Here is a 24,540-nt window from a genome sequence, read left to right as displayed (position 1 = left end):
CCAGGTATGTGCTGTCTTGATCTGGGTGGTGGCCGCAGGGGTATTCATGTAAAATAATCAAGCAATCTATGCACTTATGATCTGTGCTTTTTAGTTTTTGTGTATACTTGTCTATTTTAACAAGTAAATTTTATAAAATATTTCTCCCTTCAGGGTTGATGTTATCACTTTTTTCATATGTTTTTATGGCCCTGTGTTGAACATGCTCTCATATCTTTATTTCTTTTCTGCTTTAGGAACACATACCGCATGATTGAACAAGATGACTTCGACATTAACACCAGGCTGCACACAATTGTTAGAGGGGAAGATGAGGCAGCCATGGTAGAATCAGTGGGCTTGGCCCTAGTGAAGCTACCAGATGTCCTTAATCGCTTGAAGCCTGATATCATGATTGTTCACGGAGACAGGTTTGACGCCCTGGCTCTGGCTACATCTGCCGCCTTGATGAATATCCGAATCCTTCACATTGAAGGTGGGGAAGTCAGTGGGACCATTGATGATTCTATCAGACATGCCATAACCAAACTGGCTCATTATCATGTATGCTGCACCCGGAGTGCAGAGCAACACCTGATATCCATGTGTGAGGACCATGACCGCATCCTTCTGGCGGGCTGCCCCTCCTATGACAAGCTTCTCTCTGCCAAGAACAAAGACTACATGAGCATTATTCGGATGTGGTTAGGTACGTATCAAACTTTATTCAGTCTAATGGTGGTTTTGTCTGTTTGGATATGTTTCAGTTTTTTTTTTTTTTAAGAAACTACTGAATGTAGAATATTCCATTAGAATTCAGAAGATTAAAGTTTTAGTTCATAGATCTCACTCTATGGTATGACTTCAACTCTCTGAGACTCACCTTTTCTGTGGAATAGTCTTACTGGATTGAATTCTTTTTTTTTTTTTTTTTTTTTTTAAAGATTTATTTATTTATTTATTTGACAGAGAGAGAGAGAGAGATCACAAGTAGGCAGAGAGGCAGGCAGAGAGAGAGAGGAGGAAGCAGGCTCCCTGCTGAGCAGACAGCCCGATGCGGGACTCGATCCCAGGACCCTGAGATCATGACCTGAGCCGAAGGCAGCGGCTTAACCCACTGAGCCACCCAGGCGCCCTGGATTGAATTTTTTAAAAATCTTTGCTATAGTTTATAGAATGGTATGCTTTTAATCCATTAAATATGGTGTGGGTAAATAGTTACAAGGAGAGATCCTGATATAACAACAAGGGGGGAAAAGCAAGCTACAGAATTATATGTATAAATGATGCTATTTTAATAAAATCTGTAATATAATGGAAAGATGAAGAAGTATGTATACCAAATCATTTATAATGTTGACTTCTGGTTAGTAGAGTTATGGATGTTTTGGTTTTTGTTTGCCTATATTTTGTTTTTTGGGGAATGAAAATACTTTTTTAAAAAGATTTATTTGACAGAGTGTGGGGGGAGGGGTGAGTGGGAGAAGGAGAGAGAATCCCAAGCAGACACCATGCTGAGCATGAAGCCCAACTCGGGGCCTGATCCCATGACCCTGAGAGAACAACCTGAACTGAAACCAAGAGTCAGATGCTGAACTGTGCTACCCAGGCATCCCTGATAAAACTATTTTTAATTTTAACGTCTCTCATATGAGATTGTTGGAATTCTTAGATAATATTGAAGCCAGTAAGCTATAATTACTTAGTAATATAAGGGGCTCTGGTGATTATAATGAAAGCAAAAATCATAGTTGTACCATTAGTATTATTTCTGTAATTAGCCTTAAGATCTGAAATCTTCACTGATCAATGATCTAGCTTCCTGGAAATTACCTTTTTCAAATAAGAGGAAAGAAAATTGTTTGATAAACAACATCATTGCTTAATTTACAGCAAGAGTACTATCTAGAGGGCAAATCAAGATCATTCTTCAACATTTACGACTCTCCTTTTTTAAAGAGGTAGATCTATAATTTAATGAAATTAATCAATAGAAAATTGATTTAGTGGGGCACCTGGGTAGCTCAGTCAGTTAGCTACTGACCCTTGATCTCAGCTCTGGTCTTGATCCCAGGGTCATGAGTTCAAATCCTGTGTTGGGCGCCACAAAAAATTGATTTAGTGATTGTGTGTGAGTCTGTGTGTGTGTGTGTGTGTGTGTGTATTTTTTTTTTTTTTTAGCAAGTGTGGGGAGGGACAGAGGGAAAGAATCTTCAGGAAGACTCCCTGCTGGGTGCGGAGCCCACATGGGGCTTGATCCCACAACCCATGAGATTGTGACCCTGAGACCTTGTGACAAGAGCTCAATAGACTGAGCCACCCTGGTACCTTGTGATTGTGTATATTTTTAATTTAGATCACATTAGAACAAGTAAGGAATAGGGTTGTCCTATAATTCGTTAATCCAATCTGTATTACTTACCCTTGCACAGGTATTAGTTACCAAGGAGCCTGTCTAGATAATGCCAATGGAACAAATTCTGTCACTTCAGTCTCTCCTTTTTGTATGCTCCTTCTTCTTCTTCTTCTGTTTTTTTAAAAAAAAAAAAAAAAGATTTTTATTTATTTGAGAGAAGGAGAGAGGATGAGCTGGGTGGAGGGCCAGAGGGAGAGAGAAAAGCAGGCTCCAGCTGAGCAGCGAGCCTGATGTAGGGCTGGATCCCAGGACCCTGGCATTAAGACCTGAGCCAAAGGCAGACACTTAACCAACTGAACCACCCAGGTGCCCCTCCTTTTTGTATGCTTTAAGTGAACACTCTTGCATTCTGATTATTCTGTTTGCTCTAGATGGATTCTGAAAAAACTGTATTTCTGAAAAACTTGTAATGAATAGAACATAACCCTTACAAAGCAAAATGTGGCAAGACTATACTTGTGGGGCTTAAGGTTCTATTTGGAACCATTTCAGCAGCTTCTTTATAAAAAGAAGGATGACAAAACAGCAAAAACGATTTTTTTTTGTAAAGCCGGTGGAAAAGAAAAGACCGTGAGTCAAAGCAACCCACCCGTGGCCGTATGTTTTGTGCAAAACCTGTAACTACTTCTCTACCTGCAACTTCGGATGGTATTACTCAGCTTCTAGGAAGAACAGGGTTGGGTAGGCCACTTAGAGCGTACAACATCATCTCCAGAACACAAATAAATAACAGTCCTAGTAAAAATATTAGCATATTGTTAAAAAGACTTGGGGCACCTGGCAGGCCCTATTAGTTAAGTGTTTGACTCTTGATTTCAGCTGTGTTCATGATCTCAGGATCATGAGATCGGGCCCTGTGTCTGGCTCTGTGCTGGGCGTGGAGTCTGCTTAAGATTCTTTCTCCCTCTCCCTCTGCCCTTCCCTTTCCCTCTCTTAAAAAAAAAAAAAAAAAAAAAAGGTTAAGAAGACTTGTTAAATTCCTAATAATGAAAGAAATACCACAGTAAATAGAGAACTTCACAACATTAAACAAAATGATGATACCTTAATGGAAAGTGTTGTGTAGAAGGGCTGAGTGAGACGAAGCAGAGTGATGTCAGAAATTGCACATTGAGCAACAAGAGGTTTCATGTTTAGTCTCTTCCTCTGGTTCCCACCAAGGAGAAAATGCAGTAGCCCAGAGACAAACTTTAGAAGGTGGAAGGGTATCTCTAGGAAGGTACTGATCCTACACTCTGCAGGGAAATAGCCATTACTGTTATTTCTTGTTCTCTTATTTCTGCTGGCTATGGATTAAAGTCATCTTGAGCATCAGCAGTTCATTCATTGCTGACAGTTCATTAGAAACACTGGTTAGAAATGGGGAAGATTTACATTTTTCTAATGCTTTGAAATATTTTGAATTTTAAAGCAACAGATTCTAGTGACTGCTGTTTAAAGTTACATATGTTGTTTGTGGTAGCAAGCGCCTTTTGCTGGATTCTAGGACTTGTTCCTCTGTGTTCTTAACATTTGATCCTATATTCAGATACTCTGCCTGGGATGTGGCAAGCTGTTTTTATCTTGGAATTTTTAAGCACAGACTTTGGGATCTTACTTTTTAGAATTTGCTTCTTCCTCTTTAAGATTCTTAACTAATGATGCAGTGTGGTTTGATCTTCTTTAAACAGGTGATGATGTAAAATCCAAAGATTACATTGTTGCGCTACAGCACCCTGTGACCACTGACATTAAGCATTCCATAAAAATGTTTGAATTAACACTGGATGCGCTTATCTCATTTAACAAGCGGACCCTAGTTCTGTTTCCAAACATTGATGCAGGTAATTGAAACTGAAGTTATGCCACCAACTTTTCCGATGTTATGTTTCTATTATGTCTTCTTTTAACTGCCCCTTCTGTCTTGCTGATCTTACCATTGAAGCCATTGTAGTCTGAAATGCATTCCATTTATTAGGGGATCACTGAGTTTGTAGCAGATGGAAGCTTGTGATGTTTTTGCCAAGTTTAGTAGAAACTGAATACGAAAGAAATACTACAAAAAATTTCTCCGGCCTCCACTGTAGTTCCAAATTTAGTCTCTTCCCTCCAGTTTCCACCAGTGAGAAAATGCAGTAGATAAAAGACGTTAGCCTTAGAAGGTGAAAGGGGATCTCTGGGAAAGTAATGATCCTAGTGAGTGCCATAAACTAGCCACTGTTGTTATTTCTTATTTTCTTATTTATATTAGCTATACCTTGGTCTTGGGCATAGGCATTTGAAATTTGGAGTGCCCAACCAGTTCATCCTCAAGCGTGATATCGACCTCCTGCTGGTGGATGGTACTGTAGCCATTGGTGCTGGTGAGACCTTAAGCAGGTTAACGGGAAGATGAGATATAAATGAGAAATGCAGAGCAGGGCCTGACACTGCAGAATTTTGAATTACTGGTTTAGCTGATGCCACTTACTGCTGAGATTTAGGCATTTTTTTGATGAAGGAGGCAGGACCCTTCTCTGCAATACCAAGATGTTACCATCTTACTCTGAAGGTATCCCTCTCCTAGTGTCTCTTGAATAATCTTTTCTGTTTGGGGGAAACAATGTAGTATCTTAGCTGGAAAAAAAGAAATTAAGACTCCCCAACCCAGGTTTCATCCAGGTGGTGTACTAGTATTGCAAAAAACCTTAATATTGATTCTTCTAATCCTTTCAATTTCTGTAAACATTTGGTAATTCATTATATGTCTCTCACTCAGTATTCATTGTCAGCGATACTCTATTTGTTATAAACATTCCTGATTGTATATACTTTAGAATTAGAGATTTTTTCCTCTAGGAAAGTAAAGGGTCCAAGGAGTACCTAAATCATGTCTGGCACTCACCTGTCCTCCTCACAGGGTTTTTGATAAAATACACACAAGGAACAATAGGGAAATAATCATGGCATCTCTTTATCATTTTGTGATGTATGGCCCAATTCCCCAACAAAGTAGGGTAAAAGTAGTGTCCGGTTTAGGCTTAAGGCCAGAGAAAGCCTTCACTGAGCCCAAATTTGAATCTTGGAATAGTGCCATCTTCTGGCATACCAAATACTACAGTAATTATAGTCAGTGACCGGTGTGCTCCAGCAGGACTGGGCATAGAGACGTGGCCAAGCCTGCTGTAAGGACTTACACCCTGAATCTGTTACCTACCTCACCACAGAAAATGTTAAAAAGAGAGAAAACACATGCATGTCCAGCTTTTCTTAAGTCAGTAGCTCCCTGCCTACTGGTGAACAGTTTGGTAACACGGTGTGGTGTGTGGTCCCTGTCCTGCTGTCTAACCAATCTTGATAGCAACCTTGTCTCCCTTCTAGATGGTAGCTAGGAAAGGGTGAGAAAGAGGCAATCCAAGCATTAAATATTGCCTCCCTTTCATACATTTGTTTTAAAAATCATGCATTTGAAATAAAGTATCAGCTACAGTATCAGAATCTACATGTATTTTCTTGGCGCTCAGTTTATAAGAGTGGGAGTGCTGTCCAGTTGAGCTGTTAAAGTAACTATGAGCCTAGCTGAGGCAGAGGCTCTCTGATCAGCTCGGTGTGTGGAACCCAAGATTTTTCAATTTAGGAACTCCCAGCCTAAGACATAGAGACTGTTGGAGTGTCTTTGAACCTCTTAATTGCTGTTTAAGATAGAGCTTTTACTGGGGGCATTAATAAAAGGCAATTTACATTGCTGAATCTGTTTGAAAAGTCCCAAATGCTGCTGTTTAAAGTTCCTAGATTAGCTGATGCAGTGAGCTGACCAGACATTTTAGCTATTCATCATTCCTAAAAAGATTGGTAATTAAAGTTACTATCTCCCTAATTACCATCGTGAATTTTTATAGGGTAGTTTTTTGAAGTGGGGCTTTACTTGCCAGGGGAAATGGTTTATCTCATAAACTGTTTAACAGGTGGTTCTTTCCATTTTCGCAGGGAGCAAAGAGATGGTTCGAGTGATGCGGAAGAAGGGCATTGAGCATCATCCCAATTTCCGTGCAGTGAAACATGTCCCATTTGACCAGTTTATACAGCTGGTCGCCCATGCTGGGTGTATGATTGGGAACAGCAGCTGTGGAGTACGAGAGGTTGGAGCTTTTGGAACACCTGTGATCAATCTGGGAACACGTCAGATTGGAAGAGAAACAGGTATTTACCTCAGTTTGTGTCTCAGCAGACTAGAAATATATATGGAATCAGTGGCTCCTGCCCACTGGTGAACACAGTGTGGTTGCTGTCCTGCTGTCTGACCAGTCGGATTAGTAACTTGGCCTCCGTTGGTGTAGGCAGTAGCTAGGGAAGTGTGAGGAGAGAGGCATTAAATATGAGCTCCCCCTTATACATCTGTGACATTTTTTTTGTTTTGTTTTAAAGATTTTATTTATTTATTTGACAGACAGAGATCACAAGTAGGCAGAGAGGCAGGCAGAGAGAGAGAGGGAAGCAGCCTCCCTCCTGAGCAGAGAGCCCGATGCGGGACTCGATCCCAGGACCCTGAGATCATGACCCGAGCCATAGGCAGAGGCCTTAACCCACTGAGCCACCCAGGCGCCCCCATCTGTGACTTTTTTTTGATCATGTATTTGAATTATTACAAGGTTTGCATATATCAGTGCTGGAATGCACTTTTATGAACAAGTGAGTGAATGAGGTTAAATGGCCAGTGGTCGCCTAAAATCTATAAATAACACAATGTGATTATCAATTTTTTTAGGCCTCCACTTAACATTTTTATTGTCTTTATAATGTCAGAGCTAAGATTTTCTTAGCTGATTATGGTCTTTGATGGCTGTGTTTGAGATAGAATGATTGTGTTGTAAGTATATGAATGCCAGTCCTTCATTTGTGGGTGCAGTAGAGTTCCTTTAATGAATACTTTAAAGCATGGAAATTCTAAATAAGATGCCCCCTTAACAGAAGTGTAAGAAGGATAATTATTAATGAATTTGCTGGTCGAGTTAGATCTTATTAATATTAGTCCAAGTTCTAATAATATCCATACAAATATATTTCTCTAGCTAATGGAAGTATATGTACTCTGGGGGTAAAGAACTAGACTAGAATCAGAGAGGTTCATTCCAGCTCTGCTCTTTCTGTGTATGTAGTTGCTAGCCTAATTTTCTATTACCTTTAGGTCTTCTTCCTCTTTCGTTCCCAATGTACTACTTTGTTCCCCACTTCACAGAGAAAATACAACCCAGTGAATGGAAATTCTTTCAACTTCATTCATTAAGAAAATATTTAATAAGCACCTACTGTGTTTAGGCACTGGGATTTGGCAGTACATTATACTAACCCGAGCTGAGCTCTCATGTAACTTTATTCTAGAGGGAGGGGAGATTGATGATAGACCAAAAATCAAGTATCAGACCTTCTAGGTGCTGTGTAGCCTGTAACACAGGTAGTATGATGGGATACATTAGATGACAAGGCCTCGTTGAGATGACACTTCAGCTGAGACCCAAGTGACAACGAATCTGCTATGTGAGGATCAGGGAGGAAAAGAGGGAACAGCCAGTGCAAAGACCCTAAGATAGGAACAAGCCTGATGTGGCTGAGAAACAGAAGGGCCAGTGTAGCTGTAGGGTAGTAGGCAAGAGGAAGAGTGATATGAGATGATGTTAGAGAAGGAAGCAGACCTCCGTAAGCCAGGTTAGATAATCTGGGATGTATTTCTAAGTATCATGGGAAGCCATTTATGGGAGGAGGACACGATGTGACTTGCTCCGTGCAGAGTGGAGTATGGTGGGACAGGACTGGAAGCAGGGAGATCACTTAAGAGTTTCAGTTCATATGAGAGCTGATAGTGGCTTAGAGTACCTGGTAATAACAGGGACAAAATTTAGGTCTGGGGTTTGTTAGAGTACTTGCTGCTGCTTGGATGTGAGCAGTGAAAGGAAAAAACTTCTAGATTTTTGGATTGAGCAGTGGGGTACTCTTTCCTAACATAGGGGACACTGCAGGAGGAACACATTTGGGAGGGTGGAATTAAGAGTTCTCCAGTAGCCATGTTAAATTTGAGATGCCTATCAGATTTCAAAGTGGACATGGCAAGCAAGCAGCTCTGATAGTTGTATGGAGAGTCAGAGTTGGGAGATAGAAATTTGAGAGTAATTGATATGTGGATGGTGTGTAGTTAAGATATCCGTTCATCTGCTATAACAGAGAGACCCAAAATAATAGTGTCTAAATAAGTTAGATTCTCTTTCTCATTGGTATAGCTCCATGGTCATCAGAGAATTAGCCTCTGTCTGTCTTCTTGATAGATGCTCCAACTCTTGCTGTCAGGTCCACATTTTAGCCATTGGGAAGGAAGAGAGGAAAGGTGTCCTTCCTTATAAAAGCACAACTTGGAAGTTGCAAATATTTCTTCACATATCCTATCAGAATATAGTCACAGGGTCACATCTAGCTGTAGGAGAAGCCGAAGAATATAGTCTTTAGCTCAGTTATTAGATGTGCAGCTAAAAATTCTGTTACAAGTACAGAGAAAGGATGTGGAGGATAATGGTGTCCTCTGCCAGAGATGTCATTTCAAACGAAGGGACTACATGAGATTGCCCAGGGGCGACATGTAAATAGGGAAGAGAATGGAGCCCAGGACCAGCGGCTGGAGCCCTTCAGCATTCAGAGTTCCAGTGAGGAGGAAGGGGCCAGCAAGGAAGACTGAAAAGAAAATGCCAGTGGGGTCAGAGGAAATCCAGGAGGGTGATAGCAGTAACGCCCAGAAAAGAAATTGTTTTGAAGAGACGGAGTTGACTCTGCGGAGAGCTGAAGGACTGTGCGAACAGACAGTTGAACACTGGATTTGCAGTGGATCTTCTGTTATCAAAGGCAGTCTTGTATGTTGTGTCACCACACTTGGATAAGCACAATGCCTGTCCATCCTTTTGTTCTCACCTACTTACTTTGGAGGGTGTGGCATCTCTCTGTCCTGCCCACTGCTCAGCCTTCCACCCATGTTCTAGATCCCCACCCTTCCTGCCTTTTCTAGGAACTCAGGGGCATCCTTTCTCTGCCATGGATCTTCAACCTCCTTCTCACTGAAACATTCCTCGGCCTCTCACATCTTAGAAAGAACAACCCCACTCCTCTTTCTGGCTCCCACTCTTCTCTTCTTAGCCAGAACTATTGAAAAATATGGCCATTTTCACTGTATTGACTCCATCACATTGGTCAGAAAATACGTGGAAACAAAGTGGTTAACCAGCCAGCTGAGTAGATGGAAGGCAGGTGGATGGAGAGAGTGGGCACACTAGATGACTAGGGCGGGGAGGGGTACGCAGGTGCTGGATTCATGCATATCATTTATTTCAATAAATCAATAAGAACTTCATTTATTCTCTTTGGGAATAAAGGACCCTAGTGTTCTTAAGTATTTGATACATGGAAATCTTTCTGAGAGTGCTTTAAAACATATAAAGGAGAAAAGTTGATGTTGCTCTAATGGACTCATTTGAAGTCCTCTGGGTTTCAGGGTTAATTATGAGCACAGCACAACAAATTGCTAATTTCTTTATTCTTTGGACGTTTCCACTTTCAAATCATTGTAATGTGTCACTGGGTTCACCTAGGGGAGAATGTCCTTCATGTCCGGGATGCTGATACCCAAGACAAAATACTGCAAGCATTGCACCTTCAGTTTGGTAAACAATACCCTTGGTGAGTATATACTCCTTCTAAAGTGATTTCAAAGGGGAGCTGCCTTGGGTACCATTTTTAAGCTGTGATCATTTTTCAGTCATTTTAACAGAGCTTTCATTCTACATCCGTCGGGGTCCCCTAGCTGCGAATGAGGCAGGGCTTGCTGATAGAACCCCTGTTATTCTACCAAGGGTTCAAATGGAGGGTAACTTCTTTTATTTGTCTCAGTTAATTAATACAGCACTTCTGCCAGGAAAATACCTCTTGAGCCTATTTTGACTTTTTGTAAATAGGAGAAAATGATTGATTTTCTTTAAAAATAGTCTAGTTCAACCTTGTAATTTAGACTGCTCTCCTCTCTCTTTCAAAGTAATGAGATTTTCCTATATTTGAATGTTTGAATTCTGAAAATAACCATTTTTCCCATGAATGCAAAGATGAAGAAAGCAATAAATAAATTTGTTGTCCCAAACTAGGTTACATTCTGAAATTAGCTTAACTAACATAATTTCTCCTTAATGATAGAGGCATTAATTATTGGTATCTGAGGCTGAAAATAGCTGTATTTCAGTCAACAGTAGAATTAGACCTTCTGTGAGTAATGTGCACATACTTACTGTGTTGCTGGTGATATCAGATGTTATTTTAAAATGAAGAAGCACAACTTTATTACCTGAAGTCTCGGTTTCTGTTAGCACCATGTCCTCCATGTCATTTAAAATGTATGAGAGAAGTGTTTAATTGATTTTTTTGATCTTGCAGTTCAAAGATCTATGGGGATGGAAATGCTGTTCCGAGGATTTTGAAGTTTCTTAAATCTATTGATCTTCAAGAGCCACTACAAAAGAAATTCTGCTTTCCTCCTGTGAAGGAAAATATCTCTCAAGATATTGACCATATTCTTGAAACTCTAAGTGCCTTGGCTGTTGATCTCGGTGGGACAAACCTCCGAGTTGCAATAGTCAGCATGAAGGTAAAATTCCTAAGTCTTAACTTCATATCTTATGTAAATGATTTTTTTTAAGTATGTTTGGAAGGTAGGACTAGAAACATTAGAGCTTGTAATCATTTGCCCACAGTATTGACATTTGGATCCATTACAATATTTGCCTCACTATTTTACTAAGCATTAACATTTCAAAGAAGTAAAATTTTCTGGGAATCCAAGTTAGTAGACTTGAATTGACGCACCAGAGAGGGCTCTTGCCATCCAGGAGACCTGGAATTCTGTACTTGGTAAAGTATGGAGCGTGCTGATTACTGTCACTATCTAGGGAAGGGTGTCAGCAAATGGTGAAGGGAATTGCATCTTCTCTAGATAGCACATGATTTTAGTTGAGTACAGCATACCTTCAATCCTATAACCAAAAGATCAACACAGTGTTGACAGAAACTGAGAGCGCCTTCCTAAAAACATAAATTGTTCATGTTAAAATGGCCTCTGATGACTTAAGAATAAACGTACCAGAAAAACCTTTGAAATATTATAGGTATGTAAAATTTTGGGAATCTTTGAGAAATGGCAAGGATTTAAAAAAATAAAGTTGTTTAGGTCAAGTAAAGCAAAACAAAACATAATTTTCTCAAAAGAGACCAATGTCTCCTTTGTAAATACTCTTTAAAAAGCATTAATAAAAGGTTTTCTTAAAGATGATCTTTCTATATCACTGGCCAGAACTCTCTGTAGTGGTCAAATTCTAGAAACATTCCTATTAAAATCAAGAAGAAAAGAAAGATGTTTTCTGCAACATTATTGCACATAATTCTGGAAGTTAGGAAGGGAATAAAAGCAAGGGACAGACAGCACAAGTGGAGATTGTGCACAGAGTAAAACAAAAAATATTATAGACAATAAGAATAAATAAGCTTGCAGAATTAAAAAGACACCTGAGCAAAATGGTTAGATGTTAGGATAAATATATAAATATCAGTGACTTCCTACTTAACATGAACTTTTAGGCAAAGATTTTTGAGTTTTCCTGTAAGTGAGTGTTTGTTAGCTGACTGCACATTAGCATTACCTAGAAGCTTTAAAAAATATATAGATACCTGGCTCCCACCCCAAGACTAATTTGCATCTCTGGGCAGCATCAGTATTTATTCAAAGTCCGGGTGATTCTGCTGCACAGTGAACATCGAGAAGCACAAGTTAGGTTTGCTTTCCTGTTTGTTTATTTAGTTTAACTAGGCTCCACAGCCAGCGTGGTGCCCAGCGTGGGGCTCAGCGTGGGGCTCAAACTCACGACCATAAGAATAAGACCTGAGCCGAGATCCAGAGTTGGACCCTTAACCAGCTGAGCCATGCAGGTGCCCCTAGGTTTATTTGTAATGACAGTCATTAGAGACAGCCCTAACCTTTGTAATTGGGCAAAATCCATTAGTAATGAAAGAATGGAAAAAGAGCCTATTCAGAACAACAACCAGAAAAATTGTAAGAATCCTGTAAACCCAAAAACTATGTAATTTATATAAAGAAAATTATAAAATTTTAGCATATAATGTAAAGGCTTGAAAAATATCCTGGATGGGAGTGCTGAGTATTGTTAAAATGTCAACACTTTGCAAATTGAATTATAAGTTTAACATTTTTTAAAGTCTTTTTTTTTTTTTTAAGATTTTAGTTATTTATTTGACAGAGATCACAAATAGGCAGAGAGGCAGATAGGGGGTGGGGGCGGGGAGAAAGCAGGCTCCCTGCTGAGCAGAGAGCCCATGTGAGTCTTGATCCCAAGACCCTGAGACTGTGACCTGAGCCGAAGGCAGAGGCTTTAACCCACTGAACCACCCAGGCGCCCCAAAGAAAAAATTTTTTTAAAAAGAATAATTTAGGAGAGGGGGCACCTGGATGGCTCAGAGGGTTAAAGCCTCTGCCTTCGGCTAGGTTCATGATCCCAGAGTCCTGAGATGGAGCCCTGCATTCAGCTCTCTGCTCGGCAGGGAGCCTGCTTCCTCCTCTCTCTCTCTGCTTGCTTCTCTGACTACTTGTGATCTCTGTCTGTCAATAAATAAATAAAATCTTAAAAAAATAATAATTTAGGAGAGACTCTCCTTGACATAGTATTAAAACATATCACAAACCACAGTAATTTATTTATTTTGTGGGGGCGGGCAGCAAAGCAAAGTTTATTGAGCAACAGCAAAGTGATAGTACAAAGCTCCTAGGGAGGGAGGGAGCCTGAGAGGGCTGTCCACAAAGCGTGGTAATATAAACATTGTAGAACCCTGCTTTCCTTTATGGGTGATTTAAAGATTTTATTTATTTATTTGAAAGACGGAGATCACAAGTAGGCAGAGAGGCAGGCAGAGAGAGAGAGAGAGGGAAGCAGGCTTCCTGCGGAGCAGGGAGCCCGATGCGGGGCTCGATCCCAGGACCCTGAGATCATGACCCGAGCCAAAGGCAGCAGCCCAAACCACTGAGCCACCCAGGCGCCCCTCCTTTATGGGTGATTAAAGCTTAACCTCCTTAGCATATTTATTTAACTGCCTTAGTTTTTAAGCAAGTAAATTTGGTCACCCTGAAAGAGTAAACTATGACCTTCTCACGAAGATTGAGATGAGCCAGCATTCACTTGGCATGGTGAGGGGCCAGGGTTTGCTTTGGAGCCGCCACTCCCAGGGATGGCTTCCCCGAGACGGCTGTGGTGGACCCCAGGGCTGGCCTACATGGGAGCGGCTCCCCTCCAAGCACTCGGCGGGGTCTGCAGGCCTCTCTGTCCTGTAGTGAAGCCTGATTCAGCACGAAAGAGGTCAGAAAATTCACAGGACACTCCTTAGGTAAGATAAGTGAGATAGGGGTTGTTTGTTTTCTCTTTTAGGGTGAAATTGTTAAGAAGTATACTCAGTTCAATCCTAAAACATACGAAGAGAGGATTAATTTAATCCTACAGATGTGTGTAGAAGCTGCGGCAGAAGCTGTAAAACTGAACTGCAGAATTTTGGGAGTAGGTGAGCTTGTGAATTGCATATTCAAGAAATGTTCATTTTGATACAGAGTTTACTGAGTTCTGATGCATGACTGACCCGTCAGGTCACTGTCCTATGTATGTGGCTCCAGGTCCTGTCTGTGGGTCCCAAGCATGGGGACTTTCTGGAGCAGCAGTCATCATTATGGATACAGAGGTGGGGAGCTGCAGATGTAGCTCAGAATTACCTGACATTTCCTTGCAGTCTTTGGTAATATTTGTCTTAGGAGATTTTGGGTGAATTAATTTGTGTTTGAAACCCAGAAAGTGGGCACATTTTTTTCTAAGATTGCTTATGAGAATTGTTTTCCTGGCGTGTGTGGTGGAGCTCAGGTATTTCTACGGGCGGCCGTGTAAATCCCCGGGAAGGAGTTGTGCTGCATTCAACCAAACTGATTCAAGAGTGGAACTCTGTGGACCTCAGGAGCCCGCTCTCGGACACCTTGCATCTCCCTGTGTGGGTGGACAACGATGGCAATTGTGCTGCCCTGGCAGAAAGGAAATTTGGCCAAGGAAAGGGCCTGGAAAACTTTGTGACACTTATCACAGGCACAGGTGAGTGGAGTAAGCGAAGGTCGCTTTGGGAGTTCGAGTGTGTGTTGGGGCATGCCCTCGGTGTCCTCCAGGGAGCTTGTAAGTCTGCTTCAGTCTCCACCTCCTGCTTGAGTAGAGCCAGAAGGGGAGCCCCGTGTGAGTGCATAGGGCCTTCCTAGGCTTTCCTAAGCGTGTGCCCTGCCCTGGGTACACATGTGGACCTCAGACTCCCAGAGACTTGTCAGAGCTATTCAGAGCTCTTATTCCCCGAAGCTTCTCCTTCCCAGCTTCTCCCAGTCTTTTTGGTTAGTATAATATTTGCGTCAACTAGCAGCTGTTATCCTGGGAAGCAGAGACTAATAAACAGATTTTTCCTTTAAATGTCTTTGACAACACTCCCCCACCTCCTCCCAACCCTGCCCCAGGTAGCCCCCTCCAGTTCTGTGGTAGATGACATAACAAGCTCTTTGAGCTGGTCCTCTAGGAGCTGCCAAGTAGGTGAATATAAACTAGAACAGTTTTTTGAAAATAGAGTTTGTCTTGCTTACTCCAGTACTGCCATCTTTGCTGAGAATGTGGGCTGGTTCAGGGCTACCAAACAGGGGAGTGGGTGTTGGGACCAGAAAATGCCAGAAAGCCTTCTTATTAAAATTCAGCTGTTTTTTTTTTTTTTTCCTTGATTAAGCATTCCTCTTTTTGTTACAAACTTATTAGTATCCAGAGTTCCAAAAAAATTGGTTCTGACAGTTTTTGCCGATTTCTTCATTGCTTTAGTGGAGGGATGGACTTCTGGAGCTGCCTACTCCCCCATTTTTGCTTAGTCCTGCTTTGTTTTCCAAATGAGGAAACAGACTCAGCCAGTAAGTGGTTGAGCCACCATGTGATCCCAGATAGGTCTAACTTCAAAATGTGTGTGCTGGTCAACTCTCCTCCTCTACCTCCCCTGGAAGCTCAAGCCCTTCTCCTAGTCTCAGACACAGTTTTAGCAAGGTCGCATATCATTTCCTAGATGTTCTGTCAGAGCGGACAGTCTGCAGATTAGAGGGGAGGAGTTGAAGAGTTTGTGCCATGGGAAGTAACTGATGGCAGGATAAGAAAGCAGGGCCTTCTCAGGCTTTCCTCCTTAATGACTCCTAAACTCCACAAACAAGAGAGTCACTGATACTCATAATCACTGAGTCACAGATTTTTAGACGTGGTGCCATTAAGAAGAGGCAAAATCATATTTTGTACACTTTGTTTGAGAAACAGGGTGGTACATGATATATTTTGGAAAGATGGTCTTCTATTGGGTTTCCCCTACACCAGAGCCCAAGATGAGGACTTAGGGTATTTTATGTAGGAGGTGATGCTGAGAAGCAGGAATGAAGGAACGGGAAGAGAACAGAGTAGGTGGAAAGCCATTATCCAGGTTGTCTTGAGGGCAGTGGGGGCTGAAATCTACCAGAACCTCCCAAGAAGTCTGCAGAAGACCATGCAGAATTGTCCACTAGACTCTGCTGGCTCTTGTCTTGCTTGATTGAGGACATCCTGTGCTCTCATGGGTGATGAGGCTTTTTATTGTTAGAGATGGCCTCGGTGAGGAGACAGGCCGTGAGAGCTTGAGGTGGCATACTTGTCACACAGTGAGTCTGAGCCTACATGGGTCTATTCCCCACAGCTGTCGTTGAAACCACAGCGAGCCAAATGGTTGCAGCATTAGGGTTAGGGTTGGGGATCTGCTTAAAGCATTTCCCTCCAGAATGCTTCCAGATGAAATGCTGGTACTTAGTTAAATGTCAGCTACTTAGGAAAGAACCCCACATGCCACACTGCTAAACGGACGAAGCATTGCTGTATCCCAGCTTCCTGTTTGAGCTGAGAGCCACCTCAGTGACTGTTCTCTCGCTGCAGGGATCGGCGGGGGGATCATCCATCAGCACGAGCTGATCCATGGAAGCTCCTTCTGTGCTGCAGAACTTGGTCACCTTGTTGTGTCTCTGGATGGGCCTGATTGTTCCTGTGGAGGTCGTGGATGTATTGAAGCCTACGCCTCTGGAATGGCCTTGCAGAGGGAAGCAAAGAAGCTACATGATGGTTGGTTTCTTTCACCTGAGGAATTAAATAGCTAACAGTAGACAAGTATTTCAAAGTAGATGTTTCCAGAAAGAGCTGGATACTGAAGCCAGAACTTCTACCCTTCCACTTTCTAGAGGAAAGGTGGGGCTTCCTCATGCCCAAGCTCTGAAATCCCCTTAGTCCTTACCCATCTTAACACTTTCCTCTCCATGTGGGGGTGGACACTTGTACTCTGGACAGCAGGGAAGATTTGACTGTTGTCTCCTCAGCCCCTAGCCCAAGCACTAAGTGGATTAACACATTACAGTTGTGAGCTCCAAGAAGTCTATTTGAATTAGTTGTTTCTGGTCTAATGCAAGAGGGAGTCATTTACTGTCATTATAATACAGCGTCAGTTGTGCTGAGAATGCTGGCCTGGAAATGTAGATGCACATAAGGACACCAGTGTTCCCTCTTTGCCCTCCTCATACAGGGAAGGGAGTGTTAGGGTGCTCTCTGGGGTTGAGAGAGGCTAAATAGAATTAGCAGGGCAAGTTGGGATGAGCCCAGGATGCTCTCAAGCCTGGGAAACGGTGCTGTGGGTGCATAAAGGGCAACATAGGGTTAAGCATTGAAGAGGTGAGGCCAAGACCAGCAGCCAATGGAAAAGACATTGAAGACCAGCAGCCAATGGAGAAGACTTCTGGGGGGAAAAACCATGGTCAGATCTGAATTAAGTTAGACTCTTCATGAAACTGAACTCTTTGTTTTCAGGGAGAAAAATACTAGTTGAGTGGAGTAGCTTTAGATGGTGCCATTCTAGAGTGACTTCTGGTTTTCTGGTTGGATGGGCTGGGAATATAGGAGGAGGAACCAGCTGTGGCAGAAGGGGATGGTTGGGTGCCTGTGGGACGTTACTGGAGATGTGCAGGCGGCAGCTGGCTATGGGGCTCTGGCGCTCAGGAGAGAGGACTGGGCTAGAGGTGGGGACTTGGGAATCATCAGCACTGAGGTGTCAGTTAAATCTCTGCATGAGATTTGGAGGGAGGCAAGAGTCCGGGGTGGAATCCTGTAAAACAGCATTTAACAGGCAAAAAGGAAAATCAGGAAAAGGTAAAATCACAGAAGCCGAAGGGAGAGTTTCAAGGCTGGGGGGAGTAGTTGGAATGTCAAGCGCTGCTTATGAGTAAGAGAAAATCAGAAGAGTTCTTAATGGCTTTGGCCATGAGGACATCATTTGAAACCCTGAAAAACTTTTGTTTTCAACTTCATTTTTATCATTAGCCTCCCTTAGGGGCCTTCTCAGACATTTTCCCCCTAATCCTGGCCCCCACACATGCTGCTTCAGTACCACAGATCCACTGTTTATCTGTTTGTGTTTATGTACTATTTGTATAAAAAGAGTAAGCTTTTTTTTTTTTTTTTTTGTCTCAGAAACCAGTTTTTGTTCCCCTGGGGGCAAATTCATGTCTTAAGAAAGAGCGGATTCAGTATCAGGAACAGAAGCCTGACTGCACTGAGGGAGAGGGAAGAAGTGCTTTGAGGGCAGGGAGACTGTGAGCGCCTGCAGGCGGCAGGGATGGAAGTGAAGCTGGAGAGAAGGGGCGCTTGAGTTCCCCCGCCACAGGGCTCCTGAGGAGCGGGGGCGGGGGATGAGCTGCAGGGCCTGGGCGGCAGGCCTGAGAGACGGAGAGGGAGCGTGAAGGTGTGCAGATCACAGATGTCTTTTTAGGCAGGGGCAGGAAGGGGTCCTCGTGGGGTCCTCTGTTGGAGAGGTCAGCAGTCCGGAGATCTCGTGATGGTGGGGACGGGGTAGAAGGTTTGAGGTGGTGGAAGCTGAGAAGAGCCCTGAGAGGGAATGCGGGAGAGCTGGCAGGGCAGCTGTGAGGAGACCCCAGGGCGGGGGCGGGCGGGATAGCAGCCTGCGTGGTTGGGATTTGCTCTCATCAGAGCCCAAGCATGATAGCAGATGAGGAGGGAGATGGACCTGGGTCGATGACGGGCAGAGTGCGGGCAGGAAAGACAAGGACTGCAGGTAGTGCACCTACTTACTGTTGAGTGAGCACTGACTCTGGCTCTTTTTTTGACTGAGGTCTTCTTTAGTCCATGATCTCCTATAGTTCCTCAAATAATCCTGCTAGGGTACGTGGTGTTACCCCCATTTTCTAGAGAAGGCTCCAGAGGTGATGTGACTTGGATGGGGCTGTGCTGCGGGTCGTGGCCGAGCTGGCAACAGAACTCCTGTCCGTGTCAGTGCTTTAGGCGCTGCCATAGAATGGCAGGGGCTGCAGGTGACAGGTCGTGCACCTGGGATGGATCAAGGAAGGAGAGAAATAGACAAATCTGTGTTGCATGGGGAAGTGAGAAGTGGGAAGCTCGAGGGCTGGCTAGGAGGCTCTGGTGGGACGGCTCGCTGCCCGCGGGTGCAGGTGGACTTCTCAGCCCGGCCCCCTCCAGGGCTGCCACAGCTCACTAATGACTGCTGCTTCTCTCCTCTGCTCAGAGGACCTGCTCTTGGTGGAAGGGATGTCAGTGCCGAAAGACGAGGCCGTGAGCGCGGCCCATCTCATCCAAGCTGCAAAACTTGGCAACGTCAAGGCCCAGAGCATCCTGAGAACAGGTGAGGGTGGGGCTCTGGTCCGGGCAGCCCTGCCATGGGCGGGCCCTCAGCCTGCCCAGGGCTCCCGCACACACCCAGCTTCTCTCGGGACCAGCTCTGGAATGTGTGTTCGGAGGTGTTTTCCTGCTTTCTGAGAGAGAAAAAGGGAATGGCATTTGAGGTATTTGGCAGCACTGCCATTATTAAGCAGGTTTTTTGTTTCGTTTTATGACTATGAATAAACTACTTGTCCTAAACTACTTGTTCATCTTATAGGAGAGTAAGAAAAAATATCACTTCAAGTTTTAACCATTCAGAGACAAACTATTAACATTTCCTTCCAGTCTTTGCTTTTTTTTTTTTTAAACATAGTAGAGATCATATGGTATATTATATAGTATACCTAGCTTTTATTTTTTAATAGCCAGCTTTTAAAATTTTAAAGCATAACTTCATTTTCTAATATTAAGAATAAATCTTGGCACCTGGGTGGCTCAGTCATTAAGCATCTGCCTTTGGCTTAGGTCATGGTCCTGGGGCCCTGGGATTAAGCCCCACATTGGGCTCCCTGCTTGGCGGGAGGCCTGCTTCTCCCTCTCCCACTTCCCCTGTTTGTATTTTCTCTCTCGTCTCTCTGTCAAATAAATAAACAAAATCCTTAAAAAGTAAAAAAAAAAAAAAAAAGAATACATCACACATCTTTTTAAAACCACCACTTTTCTGTTATATAGTTGGAATGTACTAAGTATTCTGGGCTGCTGACCCTTTTCTACCATGCTCTGGTGGGTTTTTTGTTGTGGTGGGGTTTTTTTGTTTGTTTGTTTGTTTTGTTTCTTAAAGATTTTACTTATTAGAAAGAGTATACTAGCAGGGGGAGTACAGCCCGCTAGCTGTACAGACAGAAGGACAAACAGACTCCCCACTGAGCAAGGAGCCCAGTGCTGGCTGGAGTCCAGTTCTGACCTGAGCCACCCAGGCTTGATTTGACTTTCAAGATTCACTTTCTGGTTTTGTTTTCTTGTAGCTGGAACGGCTTTAGGTCTTGGGGTTGTGAACATCCTCCACACCATAAATCCTTCCCTTGTGATCCTATCTGGAGTCCTAGCCAGTCACTACATCCACATCGTCAAAGACGTCATCCGCCAGCAAGCCTTGTCCTCGGTTCAAGATGTGGATGTGGTGGTGTCGGATTTGGTGGACCCTGCGCTGCTCGGTGCCGCCAGCATGGTTCTGGACTACACGACTCGCAGGATCTGCTAGGCCTCCCAGGGGTGCACCCAGACCGAGACTCTGAGCTTCTTCGTGGAATCAGGTTGTCTTTTAGACGAGCATTTCTTAAAAAGCAGATTTGGTATTTAAATTTGGTATTTGGCAGGTGACTTCGGCAGTTAAATTTTTGCTTTTAGTCTCCTCTTCCGGAGCCACCTTTCCCAACCCTCATTTTTGTAGATGCTGCTCCTTCTGGGGTCATTTCAGCTCAAACCCTCTAAGCACCAGTCACAATCTTCTGTGCCAAAGTTGCTGTGACAGTAGACAAGGACGCCTCAGGGCTCTGCTACTAGACGGGCCATGTAGACCTACAGGCCCTGCCTGAGGCGGGGCCTTAAGACTGGAGTGTAGATCGTTCTTCCTTCCTCCTCTGGCCCTAAACTCCGATTGCAGAAAGGGATCCGGTCAGGAAACAGAAGGAAATCTCACTGTGAAAGGCTTGCGTAAACTTTTTTTAAAAAACTGCTTTCCTGAGGTATTTTTAAAAGTGCACAATTTGATAAGCTTTGACATATGTATACCCCTGTGAAACCATCACTGCAGTCAAGACATTGGACACCTCTGTCATCCCCAAATGTTGTTTGCTTAATGCTGTTATTTATTACCCTTGCAGAATCTTGAGCAACTTTAGGGATCTGAATGAGTCACCTTCTTGACCTTGTCCTTATCTTCTTAAGGACAGCTGAGAAGCCACTAGGACTTACAGCCTCTGCAAGGAGATTAACCATCCCCAAAGGATCTTTGCAACCGACAGATACCTCTCCCTTCAATAACCTTTCCTGCTAATGTTGAGTACGACCTTGGAGTATCCATTAAACGAGTACTTGTGGAGCGCGTATCTGTGAATCTGGATTCTGGCTAAATAAGATCCTGTGCTTTCACTGGTGTCAGGATACAAAGGCCAAGGTTCTTACTATCAATTTTAACCTAGAAGAAATACTAAGACCTTCCATTTGTTAAGTGCCTACTGGATGCCGGGCTCTGAACTAGGTGCTTCATATACATAATTCCTAATTCGCACAACCTGGGAGGTAGATGTCCTCATTTCCATTTTATACAGCCCCAAACTAAGTCCTGATGTGCTGCAGTGATTACCTAAAGCCTTGTGGCTAGTGAGTCTTAGAAACAGGGTTTGATCCCAGGTCCCTCTGTGCTTTTCTGCTATGCCACACAACCCCTCAGATAAGAAACTTGCAAAATGTGAATATATCTTGATTTACTTCATACTACCAACAGCTTCAGTAAGACTGACTCAATTTGTCTTTGATGCTGTCCTTCAGTGATAAACTTAATCAAATATTCCTCTATGCTGTGGACATTTTGCCAATACAGTATTTGGTCCAGTGACAGGTTTTTATGGGTACTTTTAGATGATCTAAAAAAGCATATGCATGTTTTTCAGATTTTAATTTTAGGAAAACCTGAAGGTTTGCATTGTTTTGGTGTTAGCATACAAAATAAAGTGAAAGAATCTATATTGCCACTTCCTTCCTGGTGGTTAATGTGAAAAGATAGGTTGGCTGATTCCTAGAATTCCACCAGCCCTGAAATAATCTCCACATCCTGGTTATTGTTGAAAAATTCCACAGTGATTCCCAGGAAGGAAGCTGGTAGCTTGGCCATCAGCGCCCCAGGGGAGGTAGCGGACTGTGAAGGGCATTGGTTGTCCCTTGGCGACATCTCTGACTGCCCTGTCCACTAGATAGGTGCATTGCTACCAAGTTTTATACCAAATATTTGGAAGGATGGTACTAAATCTAAAACCAAATCTTAGTTTTTATTAAATTCACGAAAAGGCTAATATATTCCAACATAATTATTACATATGCTTAATCACATTAATTTATTTTAATGTAAATATTTTTATGTTACTGTTCTGAGCCAAATTCTAAAGAAAAAATAAATATATTTCTCTGTGGAAAGCCTACCATTTTTGCATTTTGTTTTCTTAATTAACTCTCTAATTAAAATTCCTTTCTAGAAGAGGTTTATTTTGTTGCACTGCTTGCTTTTTGAAGGTCATGTAACTTCTTAAGGCATCTAATATAAATTTCCTAACAGTAACAATTTTTTTGATAATAGGGAGCATTAATGTATTACATTTATATATATTGCAAAATGATCACTACAGTAAAAGAACCATCACTGTACATACAGAACTATTCTTTCTTGTTTCGAGAATGTGTATGATCTACTCTTGCAGCAGCTTTCAAATACACAGTATAGGCATATATATAGTATGGACATACTTCATTTAATTGTGCTTCACAGATAATGTGTTGTTACAAAGGTTTGTGGCAATCCTGCATCACACAAGTCTCTTGGCACCACTTTTCCAATAGCATTTGCTCACTTTGCGTCTCTGTCATCTTGTGGTAATACTCGTAGTATTTCAAACTTCTTTTTTGTTGCAGTGATCTGTGATCAGTGATTTTTGATGTTACCGTTGTGTTTAGGGCACTACGAGCCACACCCATGTGAGATGGTGACCCTAACTGGTCTGTGTTCCGACTGGTCCATGGACCCATCCATGCCTCCATCTCTCTCCCTCTCTTCCTACTACCTCCCTATCCCCGAGACACATATTGAAATTAGGCCAATTAATACCCTGCAGGAGCCTCTGTGTACTCAAGTGAGAGGAAGAGTTAGACATCTCTCACTTTGAATCAAAGCTAGAGATGGGTGAGAAAGGCCTGTCAGAAGCTGAGACAGGCCAGAGCTAGGCTTCTCACACCTAACAGCCAAGCTGTGAATGCAAAAGTTCCTGAAAGAAATGAAAAGTGCTAGGCAAGTCAACACAAAAAAGGTAAGAAAGCAAAACAGCCTTATTGCCATGGAGAAAGTTTCAGTGGTCTGGATATAAGATCAAACCAGCCACAACAGTCCCTTAAGCCAAAGCCTCATCCAGAGCAAGGCCCTAACCCTTCAGTTCTGTGACGGCTGGGAGAGGTGAGGAAGCTTCAGGAGAAAGCTGGAAGCTAGCAGGGGTTGCCTCCTGAGGTTTAAGGACGAAGCCGTCTCCCTAACATCAAAGCCCGAGGTGAGGCCGCAGGTGCTGATACAGAGGCTGCAGCAAGGTCTGGAAGATCCAGCTAAGTTCATCATGAACTTGGCTCCACTAAGCCACGGATTTTCAATGAAGATGAAAGAGCCTTCTACTGGAAGAAGATGCCTTCTAGAACTTTCAGAGTTAGAAAGGAGAGAGAAGTCAATGCCTGGCTTCAAACTGCAAAAAGGACCGGTTAACTCTCTTGCTCGGGGCTAAGGCAGCTGGTGACTTTAAGTTGAAACCGTGTTGACATACTATTCTGAAAATCCTAGGCCCTTAAGAATTCTGCTGAATCAGCTCTGCCTGTGCTCTGTAAATGGAACAAAGTCTGGATGATAGCACATCTGTTTACAACATGGTTTGCTGAACTTAATTTTAAGCCCACTGTTGAGACCTCCTGCTCAGACCAAAAAAGACTCCTTTTGAAGTTCTACTGCTCGGGGCGCCTGGCTGGCTCAGTCATTAAGCATCTGCCTTCGGCTCAGGTCATGATCCCAGAGTCTTGGGATCAAGCCCCATGTTGGGCTCCCTGCTTAGCAGGGAGTCTGCTTCTCCCTCTCCCTACTGCAAGTGTTTTCTCTCTCAAAAAGAAAAAAGATACCTTAAAAAAAATACTGCTGCTCATTGACAAGGCACCTGGTCACCCGAGAGCTCTGACAGAGATGTACAGTAATGTGAGTGTTGTTTTCAAGCTGCTAACACACGTTCACCCCACAGCCTGTGGGTCAAGGAGTCATTTCAACCTCAAGTCTTATTTAAGGAATACATCTCGTCAGGCTATGGCTGCCACGGATGGGGATTCCTTTGATGGATCTGGGCAGAGTTAATTGATAAACCTTCTGGAAAGGACTCACCATTCCCAATGGCATTAAGAATATTTGTGGGGCACCTGGGTGGTTCACTTAGTTGAGTGTCCAACTCTTAGTCTCTGCTTAGCTTTTAACCTCAGGGTTGTGAGTTCAAGCCCCATGTTGTGCTCCATCCTGGGCACGGAGCCTACTTAAATAAAAACAAAACATTCATGATTCATGGAAGAGCTCAA

General features: G+C 43.0%; 1 protein-coding gene across 4 annotated transcripts in view; it reads left to right on the top strand.

The window, feature by feature from the left end:
• The window catches only part of GNE (glucosamine (UDP-N-acetyl)-2-epimerase/N-acetylmannosamine kinase), a 44,536-nt gene extending 22,160 nt beyond the window's left edge, over window positions 1-22,376 (top strand). For all 4 annotated transcript variants that reach the window (XM_082694821.1, XM_082694824.1, XM_082694822.1 and 1 more), the window contains exons 3-12: window positions 237-688; window positions 4,066-4,218; window positions 6,341-6,553; window positions 9,979-10,066; window positions 10,811-11,021; window positions 13,864-13,993; window positions 14,344-14,565; window positions 16,438-16,620; window positions 19,085-19,201; window positions 20,205-22,376. In XM_082694821.1, the coding sequence (XP_082550947.1) occupies window positions 237-688; window positions 4,066-4,218; window positions 6,341-6,553; window positions 9,979-10,066; window positions 10,811-11,021; window positions 13,864-13,993; window positions 14,344-14,565; window positions 16,438-16,620; window positions 19,085-19,201; window positions 20,205-20,440 (2,005 nt within the window). In that variant the 3' untranslated portion in view covers window positions 20,441-22,376. The remainder of the gene's footprint in view (window positions 1-236; window positions 689-4,065; window positions 4,219-6,340; window positions 6,554-9,978; window positions 10,067-10,810; window positions 11,022-13,863; window positions 13,994-14,343; window positions 14,566-16,437; window positions 16,621-19,084; window positions 19,202-20,204) is intronic.
• The last annotated feature ends 2,164 nt before the right edge of the window (window positions 22,377-24,540 follow it).

Source organism: Mustela nivalis (assembly GCF_964662115.1).
Source record: "Mustela nivalis genome assembly, chromosome: 13".
In the NCBI taxonomy this organism is placed as follows: domain Eukaryota; kingdom Metazoa; phylum Chordata; class Mammalia; order Carnivora; family Mustelidae; genus Mustela; species Mustela nivalis.
This window is presented reverse-complemented; position numbering and strand designations above follow the sequence as displayed.